The 16,599-nt window shown below is 47.2% G+C and overlaps 1 protein-coding gene across 1 annotated transcript in view; it reads right to left on the bottom strand.

The window, feature by feature from the left end:
- The window catches only part of LOC114358417 (dipeptidyl peptidase 9-like), a gene marked incomplete at its 5' end in the record, with an annotated part of 35,070 nt that overhangs the window by 4,053 nt on the left and 14,418 nt on the right, over positions 1-16,599 (bottom strand). Inside the window, 6 exons of the mRNA XM_028312386.1 lie at positions 5,421-5,613; positions 6,500-6,578; positions 7,180-7,323; positions 8,550-8,678; positions 15,102-15,274; positions 16,371-16,466. Coding sequence (XP_028168187.1) covers positions 5,421-5,613; positions 6,500-6,578; positions 7,180-7,323; positions 8,550-8,678; positions 15,102-15,274; positions 16,371-16,466 — 814 coding nt within the window. The remainder of the gene's footprint in view (positions 1-5,420; positions 5,614-6,499; positions 6,579-7,179; positions 7,324-8,549; positions 8,679-15,101; positions 15,275-16,370; positions 16,467-16,599) is intronic.

Below are 16,599 nucleotides of genomic sequence, written 5' to 3'. Positions count from 1 at the left end.
AGCCAGCACGCTGGCCCGCGTGTAGGCATGCGGCGCCGCGCACGGCAGGCCCATATAGCGCTCGGTGTAGGCGGTGTCGTAGAGACGCCAGCAGGTTATCATACAGCCTAGAGAGATGTTAATATTTCGGACACAACTGCCGTGTCACGGTTTCAATGAGGGCTATCGTTTTTATACCTAACAGTTGGCACCCCTGGCGATTGACAGGACCTTACTCTACAGTGGCGCCATCTTAATGAGTGCAAGTGCGATAGTCCTCCTACCACTTTAGCGCTCACCAGTTGGTGCCACTGTCTTCGCTACTAGCAAGTGACAGGACCTTACTCTACAGTGGCGAAAACTGGTGAGCGCTAAAACGATAGCCCTCATTGATGACACACCACGCTGCTAGAAGATGCTAATATATCATGACACTACTATCGTGTCACGTTGATGACACAACTGTTGAGTCATGTTTTTTTTTAAATTAAATACATAATAATATTTACTGGTCAGGGAAGAATGGAGCGTGAGCCAGCACGCTGGCTCGAGTGTAGGCATGCGGCGCCGCGCACGGCAGGCCCATATAGCGCTCGGTGTAGGCGGTGTCGTAGAGCCGCCAGCTAGTCATCTTACAGCCTAGAGAGATGCTAATATTTCGTGACACAACTGTGGTGTCACGGTCCAATTGATGACACACCGAGTTCGCTGCTAGAAGATGCTAAAATATCATGACACAACTGTGGTGTCTCGGTTCAATTGATGACACACCTACTAGCCGCCAGCTAGTCATCATGCAGCCTAGAGAGATGCTAATATTTCGTGACACCACTGTCGTGTCACGGTTCCAATTGATGACACACTTAGCTCGCTGCTAGAAGATGCTAAAATATCATGACACCACCGTCGTGTCACGTTGATGACCCACCTGTTGAGTCACGATAAAATATCATTTTTTTTTCTTTCACGTCTTAAGTTATAGTAATATTTAAATGTGAAATTACTGGTCAGGGAAGAAAGGAGCGTGAGCCAGCACGCTGGCCCGCGTGTAGGCATGCGGCGCCGCGCACGGCAGGCCCATATAGCGCTCGGTGTAGGCGGTGTCGTAGAGACGCCAGCTGGTTTATCATACAGCCTAGAGAGATGCTAATATTTCGTGACACCACTGTCGTGCCAGGGTTCCAATTGATGACACGCCTAGCTCAGATGCTATTACCTATACCATGACACCACGGTCGTGTCATGGTACACATTGATGACACATCTGTTGAGTCATGTATTTTTTAAATTGGATAACAATATTTACTGGTCTGGGAAGAATGGAGCGTGAGCCAGCACGCTGGCCCGCGTGTAGGCATGCGGCGCCGCGCACGGCAGGCCCATACACCGCTCGGTGTAGGCGGTGTCGTAGAGACCCATCTAGTTATCACACAGCCTAGAGAGATGCTAATATTTCGTGTAACAACTGTCGTGTCACGGTACTAATTAATGAGACACCTGGCTCGGTGCTAGAGAGATGCTAATATATCATGACACCATTATCGCGTCACGGTACAAGTCGATGACACACCTATTGAGTCATGAAAAAATGTTTTTTTTTTTCTTTCGCGTCTTAAATGATAGTAATATTTAAATGTGAAATTACTGGTCAGGGAAGAATGGAGCGTGAGCCAGCACGCTGGCCCGCGTGTAGGCATGCGGCGCCGCGCACGGCAGGCCCATATAGCGCTCGGTGTAGGCGGTGTCGTAGAGACGCCAGCTGGTTATAATACAGCCTAGAGAGATGCTAATATTTCGGACACAACTGTCGTGTCACGGTTTCAATGAGGGCTATCGTTTTTATACCTAACAGTTGGCACCCCTGGCGATTGACAGGACCTTACTCTACAGTGGCGCCATCTTAATGAGTGCAAATGCGATAGTCCTCCTACCACTTTAGCGCTCACCAGTTGGTGCCACTGTCTTCGCTACTAGCAAGTGACAGGACCTTACTCTACAGTGGCGCAAACTGGTGAGCGCTAAAACGATAGCCCTCATTGATGACACACCACGCTGCTAGAAGATGCTAATATATCATGACACTACTATCGTGTCACGCTGATGACACAACTGTTGAGTCATGTTTTTTTTTTTAATTAAATACATAATAATATTTACTGATCAGGGAAGAATGGAGCGTGAGCCAGCACGCTGGCTCGTGTATAGGCATGCGGCGCCGCGCACGGCAGGCCCATATAGCGCTCGGTGTAGGCGGTGTCGTAGAGCCGCCAGCTGGTTATCACACAGCCTAAAGAGATGCTAATATTTTGTGACACAGCTTTTGTGTCACGGTTCCTATTGATGACACACCGAGTTCGCTGCTAGAAAATGCTAAAATATCATGACACAACTGTGGTGTCACGGTTCAATTGATGACACACCTACTAGCCGCCAGCTAGTCATCATGCAGCCTAGAGAGATGCTAATATTTCGTGACACCACTGTCGTGTCACGGTTCCAATTGATGACACACTTAGCTCGGTGCTAGAGATGCTAAAATATCTTGACACAACTATCGTGTCACGTTGATGGCACACCTGTTGAGTCACGAAAAAAAGAACGTTTTTTCTTTCGCGTCTTAAATGATAATAATATTCAAATGTGAAATTACTGGTCTGGGAAGAATGGAGCGTGAGCCAGCACGCTGGCCCGCGTGTAGGCATGCGGCGCCGCGCACGGCAGGCCCATATAGCGCTCGGTGTAGGCGGTGTCGTAGAGACGCCTGCTACTCATCATACAGCCTAGAGAGATGCTAATATTTCGTGACACAGCTTTCGTGTGACGGTACCAATTGATGACACACCTAGCTCGGATCTAGAAGATGCTAAAATATCATGACACCACCGTCGTGTCACGTTGATGACACACCTATTGAGTCGTGAAAAAAGTTTTTAAATTAAATTAGATACTAATATTTCGTGACACAACTGTCGTGTCATGGTACACATTGATGACACACCTATTGAGTCGTGAAAAAAGTTTTTAAATTAAATTAGATGCTAATATTTCGTGACACAACTGTCGTGTCATGGTACACATTGATGACACACCTGTTGAGTCATGTATTTTTTAAGACTAGATAATAATATTTACTGGTCAGGGAAGAATGGAGCGTGAGCCAGCACGCTGGCCCGCGTGTAGGCATGCGGCGCCGCGCACGGCAGGCCCATATAGCGCTCGGTGTAGGCGGTGTCGTAGAGACGCCAGCTGGTTATCATACTTATCATACAGCGTAGAGAAATGCTAATATTTCGTGACACAAATGTCGTGTCATGGTACCAATTGATGACACACTTAGCTCGGTGCTAGAGATGCTAAAATATCATGACACAACTGTGGTGTCACGGTTCAATTGATGACACACCTACTAGCCGCCAGCTAGTCATCATGCAGCCTAGAGAGATGCTAATATTTCGTGACACCACTGTCGTGTCACGGTTCCAATTGATGAGACAACTAGCTCGGTGTTAGAAGATGCTAATATATCATGACACCACCGTCGTGTTACGTTGATGACACACCTGTTGAGTCACGAAACAAAAAACGTTTTTTCTTTCGCGTCTTAAATGATAGTAATATTTAAATGTGAAATTACTGGTCAGGGAAGAATGGAGCGTGAGCCAGCACGCTAGCTCACGTGTAAGCCCATAATTACCTAAGCTAATTAATAAGCTTAGATGTCGTAGAGCCGCCTGCTAATCATCATACAGCCTAGATAGATGATAATATTTCGTGACACAACTGTGGTGTCACGGTCCAATTGATGACACACCTATTGAGTCATGAAAAAAAAAGTTTTTTTTAGAATAGATAATAATAATTACTGGTCAGGGAAGAATGGAGCGTGAGCCAGCACGCTGGCTCGAGTGTAGGCATGCGGCGCCGCGCACGGCAGGCCCATATAGCGCTCGGTGTAGGCGGTGTCGTAGAGACGCCAGCTGGTTATCACACAGCCTAAAGAGATGCTAATATTTCGGACACAACTGCCGTGTCACGGTTTCAATGAGGGCTATCGTTTTTATACCTAACAGTTGGCACCCCTGGCGATTGACAGGACCTTACTCTACAGTGGCGCCATCTTAATGAGTGCAAATGCGATAGTCCTCCTACCACTTTAGCGCTCACCAGTTGGCGCCACTGTCTTCGCTACTAGCAAGTGACAAGACCTTACTCTACAGTGGCGCAAACTGGTGAGCGCTAAAACGATAGCCCTCATTGATGACACACCACGCTGCTAGAAGATGCTAATATATCATGACACTACTATCGTGTCACGTTGATGACACAACTGTTGAGTCATGTATTTTTAAGACTAGATAATAATATTTACTGGTCAGGGAAGAATGGAGCGTGAGCCTGCACGCTAGCTCGCGTGTAAGCCCATAATTACCTAAGCTAATTGATAAGCTTACATGTCGTAGAGCCGCCAGCTAATCATCATACAGATAGATGATAATATTTCGTGACACAACTGTGGTGTCACGGTCCAATTGATGACACACCTATTGAGTCATGAAAAAAAAGTATTTTTTAAGACTAGATAATAATATTTACTGGTCAGGGAAGAATGGAGCGTGAGCCAGCACGCTGGCCCGCGTGTAGGCATGCGGCGCCGCGCACGGCAGGCCCATATAGCGCTCGGTGTAGGCGGTGTCGTAGAGACGCCAGCTGGTTATCATACAGCCTAGAGAGATGCTAATATTTCGGACACAACTGTCGTGTCACGGTTCCTATTGATGACACACCGAGTTCGCTGCTAGAAAATGCTAAAATATCATGACACCACCGTCGTGTCACGTTGATGGCACACCTATTGAGTCATGAAAAAATGANTGCTAATATTTTGTGATATATCTGTCGTGTCACGGTTCCAATTGATGAGACACCTAGCTCAGTGTTAGAGAGATGCTAATCTATCATGACACCACGGTCGTGTCATGGTAAATATTGATGACACACCTATTGAGTCATGAAAAAAAAAAGTTTTTTTAGACTAGATAATAATATTTACTGGTCTGGGAAGAAAGGAGCGTGAGCCAGCACGCTGGCCCGCGTGTAGGCATGCGGCGCCGCGCACGGCAGGCCCATATAGCGCTCGGTGTAGGCGGTGTCGTAGAGACGCCAGCTGGTTATAATACAGCCTAGAGAGATGCTAATATTTCGGACACAACTGTCGTGTCACGGTTCCAATTGATTACACACCTAGCTCAGTGTTAGAGAGATGCTAATCTATCATGACACCACTGTCGTGTCACGTTGATGACACACCTATTGAGTCGTGAAAAAAGTTTTTAAATTAAATTAGATACTAATATTTCGTGACACAACTGTCGTGTCATGGTACATATTGATGACACACCTGTTGAGTCATGTATTTTTTAAGACTAGATAATAATATTTACTGGTCAGGGAAGAATGGAGCGTGAGCCAGCACGCTGGCCCGCGTGTAGGCATGCGGCGCCGCGCACGGCAGGCCCATATAGCGCTCGGTGTAGGCGGTGTCGTAGAGACGCCAGCTGGTGACAGGCGCGCCAGCCACGCACACTTTGAATATGTTCGGACGCGTTGCTAGGCCGAGGAGCGAGAGATAACCACCTGGAAACGAAGGGTACTTGTTTATTTTGCTGCACACTTTACATAGATTGTACATTTCTGTTGCAAAATCGTCAGTGTTACAACTGCATAAGATACCACCATGTTTTATTTATCTATTTTATTATTACATTATTTAGCCCTTACATCTTTGATTTAATTAGTGTCTTAAATCCTCTTGAGTTTAGCTTGATGTTTCGTTATCTGAACTTTTACTATCATTTTTGCGTAATAAATAAATAAATATCCTTGGACATTTTACACTGCGCTTCTAGTCCCAAACTAAGCAAAGCTTGTACTATGGGTACTAGACAACGGATATAAACATACTTAAATACTTTTTTTTTTGTAAATACACACTTTACATAGATTAAATTTGTGGTGCAAAATCGTCAGTGTTACAACTGCATAAGATACCACCATTTTTAGCTTGATGTGTCGTTATCTGAACTGTTGCTAAGATTTTTAGGTAATAAAAAATTAAATATAAATAATTTAAATGTGAAACCTAGTTAAGTTATCATAGTAATTTTATTGAATTGTATTCTGTGGTTGTGCCTTTAAATAAATAAATATTTTTTTGTTACTCGAATTGAAAATATCGCCAAAATGGCCAGTTGCTCTGTGATTGAGGATTTCAGGTAAGATAGCTTCCACCTTCGTTCTCATCGTCACTTTGCATCAGTTGCACGGCAGGCACATAAGCTTTCTCGTTGTGAGTAAAAATTTTTAGATTGAAATGATATTATTTCATTTTCATGTTACATCCTGACCCAACTGTTGTGTCACAATAGAAGTTCATGACACACCTATTGAGTCACAGAAATACAGTATAGAAATTAGCTTTTAATCGTCTCTAAATAAAGTATATTTTCGAGCGTCGTCTCACCGTAACTCCAGCCGTGTATCGCGATCCTTTCCATGTCGATACAGCCAGTTTCTTTGGCCAGCCATTGCAATACTTCGACCTGGAACAAACAGTACTTTATTAATATTCAGGTATTTAGCTTCCGACGAGGGGTTAACGGAATTATGATAAAAATCACTCTTAGAGCGCTTTCACATTTAGGCGAGTTTAGCAGCGCGACAGACGCGCTGCCGATAATTTCATACTATTTATAAGACAGCGGATGCCCCTTCACATTATAAAAATGCCGCTGCTGTCGCGCTTCTTGCCCTAATGTGAAGGCGGCCTTAAGAGTTGGTATGGCATTTTCCCAAGGAGATATCCCGTTTTTTTGCATGAAATGTTATTTGCAAGATCCCATTTAGTACTAAAGTGTTTTAATATTAGCATTCACACGAACATCCCGTTTGCAGGGTCCCACAAAAAACCGATACGTTAGAATTTGGAATCAGTGTCTGAAATTTACTCATATTGAATTACCTCAGAAGGTATGGTGGAAGCAGCACGGGAGGGTATTTTTGAAATATCAAACGTCAGCGAGACTACAGATTTGTATGCTTTGTCACGTCATAATGTCAATGTCACCACTCTCGTGCCGCTACCATACCTCCGGCACTGAGGCAGTTAAGGGCTAGACGTATAAATGCCCTGATGATGATCACCTGGTCGTCAAGCTCCACCTGCCCCATCTTGCCCTTGATAGCAGCCTCCCACGCGCGCCCGCGGTGCTTCGAGCCCCTCGAATCGACCGCAACTACGTTGAACCCACGCGCTGCTAACATATGCATGCGGAGTTGGCGGATGCCCTGTGGACAAAAAAGAAAAGGTTTAATAGGGCTTCTTAGTTTCCTTTTGGGTATATTGAGCCTCCAGCTAGTTACATTTTATCATGTTTGATGCATGATTTCAACTAGTGACCGTCGAGAACCAAAACTAGATATCTGTTTTTCACTTACTTTGTACATACACAGCCTACCAGTAGCCATATCGAGCCACTAGTGGCTATCTGGTAGCCACATCCAGTGGCTATTAGGTAGCCACATCTAGCGGCTATCATGTCCCATTAGTGACCGCCATAAGTAGATTTTCAACCAGCAAACGGTTGCTCTCTCTCTCTCAGGCCTGTCTCTCGCTCACCTTGTAGCTGTTGGTGACGGTCTGCACCTCGGGCCCGCCGTACACGTGCAGCACGGTAGGGCTCCGCCCCGGGCGGGCGCAGCGCCACAGCGAGCAGTAGGCGGGCGCGCCGCACGACAGCCGCGTGTGACGTCATAGCGACTTATATCACTATCCATATCTAGCTCTAAACTTGTAGTAACTTTCAGTAGCCACACTTAGACACTAGTGGCTTGTAGTGGACATGTCAAGCCACCAGTGGATGAAACTATCTAGGTGTGCACTCGTTGCTTCAAGGAGAGGTCATAATAGACACTAGTGGCCATGTTAGCGAGTCACTAGTGGCTGTGTCAAGCTACTAGTGGCCATATCAAGCCACCAGTGGATGAATTAATCTAGGTGTGGACTCGTAGCTTCAAGGAGGGGTCATATAGACACTAGTGGCCATGTTGACGAGTCACTAGTGGCTGTGTCAAGCTACTAGTGGCTGTGTCAAGCTACTAGTCGCTGTGTCAAGCTACTAATGGCTATGTCAAGCTACTAGTGGCTGTGTCAAGCTACTAGTGGCTGTGTCAAGCTACTAGTGGCTGTGTCAAGCTACTAGTGGCTGTGTCAAGCTACTAGAGGCTGCGTCAAGCCACTAGTGGCTGTGTCAAGCTACTAGTGGCTGCGTCAAGCTACTAGAGGCTGCGTCAAGCCACTAGTGGCTGTGTCAAGCCACTAGTGGCTGTGTCAAGCCACTAGTGGCTGTGTCAAGCCACTAGTGGCTGTGTCAAGCTACTAGTGGCCATGTCAAGCTACTAGTGGCTATCATGTAGCCACATTTAGCGGCTATCATGTCCCATTAGTGACCGCCATAAGTAGATTTTCAACCAGCAAATGGTTGCTCTCTCTCTTAAGTCTGTCTTTCGCTCACCTTGTAGCTGTTGGTGACGGTCTGCACCTCGGGCCCGCCGTACACGTGCAGCACGGTAGGGCTCCGCCCCGGGCGGGCGCAGCGCCACAGCGAGCAGTAGGCGGGCGCGCCGCACGACAGCCGCGTGTGACGTCATAGCGACTTGTATCACTATCCATATCGAGCTCTGAACTTCTAGTAGCTATCAGTGGTCATATCTAGCAACTATCAGAGGCCGCATCTAGCTACTATCAGTGGCCAAATATAGCTACTATCAGTGATCACATATTGCTACTATCAGTGGCCGCATCTAGCTACTATCAGTGGTCGCATCTAGCTACTATCAGTGGCCAAATATAGCTACTGTCAGTGGCCGCATCTAGCTACTGTCAGAGGCCGCAACTAGTTACTATCAGTGGCCGCATCTAGCCACTGTCAGAGGCCGCAACTAGTTACTATCAGTGGCCGCATCTAGCCACTATCAGTGGCTATATCTAGTGGCTATCATGCCCCTTAAGTGAACACTATGCTTGTAATTTTTGATCTATTTTTAGAGGTCTGTCTCTCGCTTACCTTTTAGATATTGGTGACAGTCTGCACTCGTTGCTTCAAGGAAAGGTCACAATAGACACTAGTGGCCATGTTGACGAGCCACTAGTGGCTATCATGCTCCATTGATGTAGATTTTCAAGCATTAAACAGGCACTTATATCACAAGTCTCTCTCTCGCTCACCTTGTAGCTGTTGGTGACGGTCTGCACCTCGGGCCCGCCGTACACGTGCAGCACGGTAGGGCTCCGCCCCGGGCGGGCGCAGCGCCACAGCGAGCAGTAGGCGGGCGCGCCGCACGACAGCCGCGTGTGACGTCATAGCCACTTATATGATCCATATCTAGCTTTGAACTCCTAGCTACTATTAGTGGCCAAATATGGCTACTATCGTGGCCGCATCTAGCTACTATCAGAGGCCACATATAGCTACTATCAGTGGCCGCATCTAGCTACTATCAGTGGCCGCATCTAGCTACTATCAGTGGCCGTATCTAGCTACTATCAGTGGCCGCATCTAGCTTTTATCAGTGACCGCATCTAGCTACTATCAGTGGCCGCATCTAGCCACTATCAGTGCCTACATCTAGTGGCTATCATACCACATTAAGAGTGCCCTATATGGTAGACGTTCAGCTAGCAGACGATTGGTTTGGGAAGGCCTACTTTCACAAGTCTCTCTCTCGCTCACCTTGTAGCTGTTGGTGACGGTCTGCACCTCGGGCCCGCCGTACACGTGCAGCACGGTAGGGCTCCGCCCCGGGCGGGCGCAGCGCCACAGCGAGCAGTAGGCGGGCGCGCCGCACGACAGCCGCGTGTGACGTCATAGCCACTTATATCACTATCCATATCTAGCTAAGAACTCCTAGCTACTATTAGTGGCCAAATATGGCTACTATTGTGGCCGCATCTAGCTACTATCAGTGATCACATATGGCTACTATCAATGGCCACATATAGCTACTATCAGTGGCCGCATCTAGCTGCTGTCAGTGGCCGCATCTAGCTACTATCAGTGGCCGCATCTAGCTACTATCAGTGGCGACATCTAGCTGCTGTCAGAGGCCACATATAGCTACTATCAGTGGCCATATATAGCTACTGTCAGTAGCCAAATATAGCTACTATCAGTGGCCGCATCTAGCTACTATCAGTGGCCAAATATAGCTACTATCAGTGGCCGCATCTAGCTTTTATCAGTGACCGCATCTAGCTACTATCAGTGGCCGCATCTAGCCACTATCAGTGGCTATCATGCCCCATTAATGAGCACCGTTTATGTAAATTCAGAGGTCTGCTACCCACTTACCTTATAGCTGTTGGTGACGGTCTGCACCTCGGGCCCGCCGTACACGTGCAGCACGGTAGGTCTCCGCCCCGGGCGGGCGCAGCGCCACAGCGAGCAGTAGGCGGGCGCGCCGCACGACAGCCGCGTGTGACGTCATAGCCACTTATATCACTATCCATATCTAGCTCTGAACTTCTAGTAGCTATCAGTGGCCGCATCTAGCTACTGTCAGTGGCCGCATCTAGCTACTGTCAGTGGCCGCATCTAGCTACTGTCAGTGGCCGCATCTAGCTACTGTCAGTGGCCGCATCTAGCCACTATCAGTAGCCACACTTAGTGGCTATCATAGCACATTAAGAGTACCCTATTGGTAAACTTTCAGCTAGCAGACGATTGGTTTGGGAAGGCCTACTTTCACAAGTCTCTCTCTCGCTCACCTTGTAGCTGTTGGTGACGGTCTGCACCTCGGGCCCGCCGTACACGTGCAGCACGGTAGGGCTCCGCCCCGGGCGGGCGCAGCGCCACAGCGAGCAGTAGGCGGGCGCGCCGCACGACAGCCGCGTGTGACGTCATAGCCACTTATATCACTATCCATATCTAGCTCTGAACTTCTAGTAGCTATCAGTAGTCATATCTAGACACTAGTGGCTTGTAGTGGACATGTCAAGCCACAAGTGGATGAAATAATCTAGGTCTGCACTCGTAGCTTCAAGGAAAGGTCATAATAGACACTAGTGGCCATGTTGACGAGACACTAGTTGTATGAGCCCTTGACTGGTCCATACATTAAATTGATGTATCTTGGGTGATCTTGATAATAACAACACTCGAAGACTTGAAATACTTGATTTACTGTTTCGACTTGATACAATGATGTAATGTGTGTGCACACTAATAAAGGCAGCAGTGAACTAATCGTAGATTTAACAAAATAAATAATGTCAACTAGCAAAGCGTAAATAACATTTGGTTTTATGCTTGCTTGCAATAAACTGTACTTTGTACACTAGTGGCCGCATCTAGCTACTATCAGTGGCCGCATCTAGCCACTTTCAGTGGCCGCATCTAGCCACTATCAGTGGCTATATCTAGTGGCTATCATGCCCCTTAAGTGAACACTATGCTTGTAATTTTTGATCTATTTTTAGAGGTCTGTCTCTCGCTTACCTTTTAGATATTGGTGACAGTCTGCACTCGTTGCTTCAAGGAAAGGTCACAATAGACACTAGTGGCCATGTTGACGAGCCACTAGTGGCTATCATGCTCCATTGATGTAGATTTTCAAGCATTAAACAGGCACCAATATCACAAGTCTCTCTCTCGCTCACCTTGTAGCTGTTGGTGACGGTCTGCACCTCGGGCCCGCCGTACACGTGCAGCACGGTAGGGCTCCGCCCCGGGCGGGCGCAGCGCCACAGCGAGCAGTAGGCGGGCGCGCCGCACGACAGCCGCGTGTGACGTCATAGCCACTTATATCACTATCCATATCTAGCTCTGAACTTCTAGTAGCTATCAGTAGTCATATCTAGACACTAGTGGCTTGTAGTGGACATGTCAAGCCACAAGTGGATGAAATAATCTAGGTCTGCACTCGTAGCTTCAAGGAAAGGTCATAATAGACACTAGTGGCCATGTTGACGAGACACTAGTTGTATGAGCCCTTGACTGGTCCATACATTAAATTGATGTATCTTGGGTGATCTTGATAATAACAACACTCGAAGACTTGAAATACTTGATTTACTGTTTCGACTTGATACAATGATGTAATGTGTGTGCACACTAATAAAGGCAGCAGTGAACTAATCGTAGATTTAACAAAATAAATAATGTCAACTAGCAAAGCGTAAATAACATTTGGTTTTATGCTTGCTTGCAATAAACTGTACTTTGTACACTAGTGGCCGCATCTAGCTACTATCAGTGGCCGCATCTAGCCACTTTCAGTGGCCGCATCTAGCCACTATCAGTGGCTATATCTAGTGGCTATCATGCCCCTTAAGTGAACACTATGCTTGTAATTTTTGATCTATTTTTAGAGGTCTGTCTCTCGCTTACCTTTTAGATATTGGTGACAGTCTGCACTCGTTGCTTCAAGGAAAGGTCACAATAGACACTAGTGGCCATGTTGACGAGCCACTAGTGGCTATCATGCTCCATTGATGTAGATTTTCAAGCATTAAACAGGCACCAATATCACAAGTCTCTCTCTCGCTCACCTTGTAGCTGTTGGTGACGGTCTGCACCTCGGGCCCGCCGTACACGTGCAGCACGGTAGGGCTCCGCCCCGGGCGGGCGCAGCGCCACAGCGAGCAGTAGGCGGGCGCGCCGCACGACAGCCGCGTGTGACGTCATAGCCACTTATATCACTATCCATATCTAGCTCTGAACTTCTAGTAACTTTCAGTGGCCACATCTAGACACTAGTGGCTTGTAGCGGCCATGTCAAGCCACCAGTGGATGAAACTGTCTAGGTATGCAAGGGTATGTCAAGGGGAAGTCATACAGAGACACTAGTGGCCATGTTGACAAGCCACTAGTGACTGTGTCGAGCTACTAGTGACTGTGTCGAGCCACTAGTGGCCATGTCGGGTCACTAGTGGCCATGTTAAGCTACTAGTGGATGAAATAATCTAGGTCTGCTCTCGTAGCTTTAAGGAGAGGTCATATGGAGACACTAGTGGCCATGTTGACGAACCACTAGTGGCTGTGTCAAGCCACTAGGGCTGTGTCAAGCTACTAGTGACTGTGTCAAGCCACTAGTGACTGCGTGGAGCTACTAGTGGCCATGTCGGGTCACTAGTAGCCATGTAGAGCCACTAGTGGCCATCAGATAGCCACGTCTAGTGGCTATCATGCCCCATTAGTGACCGCCATAAGTAGATTTTCAACCAGCACATGGTTGGCTCTCTCTCTTAAGTCTCTCTCGCTCACCTTGTAGCTATTGGTGACGGTCTGCACTCGTTGCTTTAAGGAAAGGTCAAATAGAGACACTAGTGGCCATGTTGACGAGCCACTAGTGGCTATCATGCTCCATTGATGTAGATTTTCAAACACTTAATGGATCCAATTTCACAAGTCCCTCTCTCGCTCACCTTGTAGCTGTTGGTGACGGTCTGCACCTCGGGCCCGCCGTACACGTGCAGCACGGTAGGGCTCCGCCCCGGGCGGGCGCAGCGCCACAGCGAGCAGTAGGCGGGCGCGCCGCACGACAGCCGCGTGTGACGTCATAGCGACTTATATCACTATCCATATCTAGCTCTGAACTTCTAGTAGCTATCAGTGGTCATATCTAGACACTAGTGGTTTGTAGTGGACATGTCAAGCCAATGGATGAAACTATCTAGGTGTGCACTCGTAGCTTCAAGGAGAGGTCATATAGACACTAGTGGCCATGTTGATGAGACACTAGTGGCCGCATCTAGCTACTATCAGTGGCCGCATCTAGCTACTATCAGAGGCCGCTTCTAGCTACTATCAGAGGCCGCATCTAGCTACTATCAGAGGCCGCATCTAGCTACAATCAGTGGCCGCATCTAGCTACTGTCAGTGGCCGCATTAGCTACAATCAGTGGCCGCATCTAGCTACAATCAGTGGCCGCATCTAGCTACTATCAGTGGCCGCATCTAGCTACCATCGATGGCCGCATCTAGTCACTATCAGTGGCCGTATCTAGCTACTATCAGTGGCCGCATCTAGCTACTGTCAGTAGCCACACTTAGTGGCTATCATAGCACATTAAGAGTACCCTATTGGTAAACTTTCAGCTAGCAGACGATTGGTTTGGGAAGGCCTACTTTCACAAGTCCCTCTCTCGCTCACCTTGTAGCTGTTGGTGACGGTCTGCACCTCGGGCCCGCCGTACACGTGCAGCACGGTAGGGCTCCGCCCCGGGCGGGCGCAGCGCCACAGCGAGCAGTAGGCGGGCGCGCCGCACGACAGCCGCGTGTGACGTCATAGCCACTTGTATCACTATCCATATCTAGCTCTGAACTTCTAGTAGCTATCAGTAGTCATATCTAGACACTAGTGGCTTGTAGTGGACATGTCAAGCCACCAGTGGATGAAATAATCTAGGTCTGCACTCGTAGCTTCAAGGAGAGGTCATAATAGACACTAGTGGCCATGTTGACGAGACACTAGTTGTATGAGCCCTTGACTGGTCCATACATTAAATTGATGTATCTTGGGTGATCTTGATAATAACAACACTCGAAGACTTGAAATACTTGATTTACTGTTTCGACTTGATACAATGATGTAATGTGTGTGCACACTAATAAAGGCAGCAGTGAACTAATCGTAGATTTAACAAAATAAATAATGTCAACTAGCAAAGCGTAAATAACATTTGGTTTTATGCTTGCTTGCAATAAACTGTACTTTGTACACTAGTGGCCGCATCTAGCTACTATCAGTGGCCGCATCTAGCCACTGTCAGTGGCCGCATCTAGCCACTTTCAGTGGCCGCATCTAGCCACTATCAGTGGCTATATCTAGTGGCTATCATGCCCCTTAAGTGAACACTATGCTTGTAATTTTTGATCTATTTTTAGAGGTCTGTCTCTCGCTTACCTTTTAGATATTGGTGACAGTCTGCACTCGTTGCTTCAAGGAAAGGTCACAATAGACACTAGTGGCCATGTTGACGAACCACTAGTGGCTATCATGCTCCATTGATGTAGATTTTGAAAACACTTAATGGATCCAATTTCACAAGTCTCTCTCTCGCTCACCTTGTAGCTGTTGGTGACGGTCTGCACCTCGGGCCCGCCGTACACGTGCAGCACGGTAGGGCTCCGCCCCGGGCGGGCGCAGCGCCACAGCGAGCAGTAGGCGGGCGCGCCGCACGAGAGACGCGTAGTGAATATCTGCGCGGGCGGTATGTCGTGGACGGATAGCGAGTTTTCTGGAATGATATGTGTTTGTTTTGGTTTATTTGGAAAACAGAGTATGTCTGATCTGAGTAGGTAACACACAAATATTGCATCCGTTATTCGTAAAATTGTATTATTGTAACTTTTCTGACTTTTTCATAGTAAAAAAAATTATGTACTTTGAATATACTTTCATAAATACATTTCATAAATCACGGATTGCACCAACTCCGTACGAAAAAACCGATTAAAGTTAAAGTAAAGATTAAAGTTAAGATGATGCTTAATCGATTAATTGTCAATCGATTTTTCGGCAACACTAATCGGAAACTCGGTGTTTATTTACGAGATCGAAAATCGAAATGAGGAAATCCGTAAACGAACTAAAGTCGCTGATATAGCCGAACGGATTAGCAAGCTGAAGTGGCAATGGGCAGGGCACATTGTATGCAGAACTGACGGCCGATGGGACATCAAGGTTCTGGAGTGGAGGCCGCGTACCGGAAAACGCAGCGTGAGACATCCACCCACAAAGTGAACCGACGACCCCATAAAGGTAGCAGAAAATCGCTGGATGCAGGCCGCCACCAACCGGTCATTGTGGAAATTATTGGGGAAGTCCTATGTTCAGTAGTGGACGTCCTGTGGCTGACATGATGATGATGATGATGATGATAACTTATTAAATAAGGTAAATAACAAATGGAGGATTTTTATTTGCCTCTGGTTTAGTCGTGGTCGTGATTCTGCATTGGAAACTATAGCTTTACTCAGTGAGTGCCTGAGATATGGGAGCGGCATGGGAAGGGTGACATTAACATACTATGACGTGACAGACAGGGCACACAAATCTGAAGTCTCGCTGACTTTTGACCGTCACAAAAACATCCTCCCGTGCTGCTTCCCATACCTAAGCATTGACTGAGTTAAGTGTTAATCTATAGACGACATGTGGTCAAAATCTCGTTGACGTTTAGAAGTCGTCCCATTGAAAAACAGTTCTAAATCCGTATACACAAGGGTCATTTTGATAGAACGATTACTCGATAGGATCGCAACTCAGCGATTTGTTGTCGTTGAAGTTTTGTTACGTGAATAAGGCTACTGATGATGACAATCCCCACCTACCTCGTATAAGCATGCCGGTGTCGCTGCAATCGGTATCGTCTCCGTCGCCGGACCGGCTGTCCCACGAGCCGTTGAAACTGCGCGTCTCGGGTGATTCTGTGACAATAGATCTATTTTAACGTTGTAAAGAAAAAAAAGTTGTACAGTCAGAGTCAAATAGTTCGTGACACCCAAAGTGGCCTCAAAGTTGACAACACAACCTTATTCCAACTGTAAGAAAGACGTGTTG

The sequence above is a fragment of the Ostrinia furnacalis genome, unplaced genomic scaffold (genome assembly GCF_004193835.3).
Source record: "Ostrinia furnacalis isolate ACB-3 unplaced genomic scaffold, ASM419383v2 OfSCF3909, whole genome shotgun sequence".
Taxonomy (NCBI): domain Eukaryota; kingdom Metazoa; phylum Arthropoda; class Insecta; order Lepidoptera; family Crambidae; genus Ostrinia; species Ostrinia furnacalis.
This window is presented reverse-complemented; position numbering and strand designations above follow the sequence as displayed.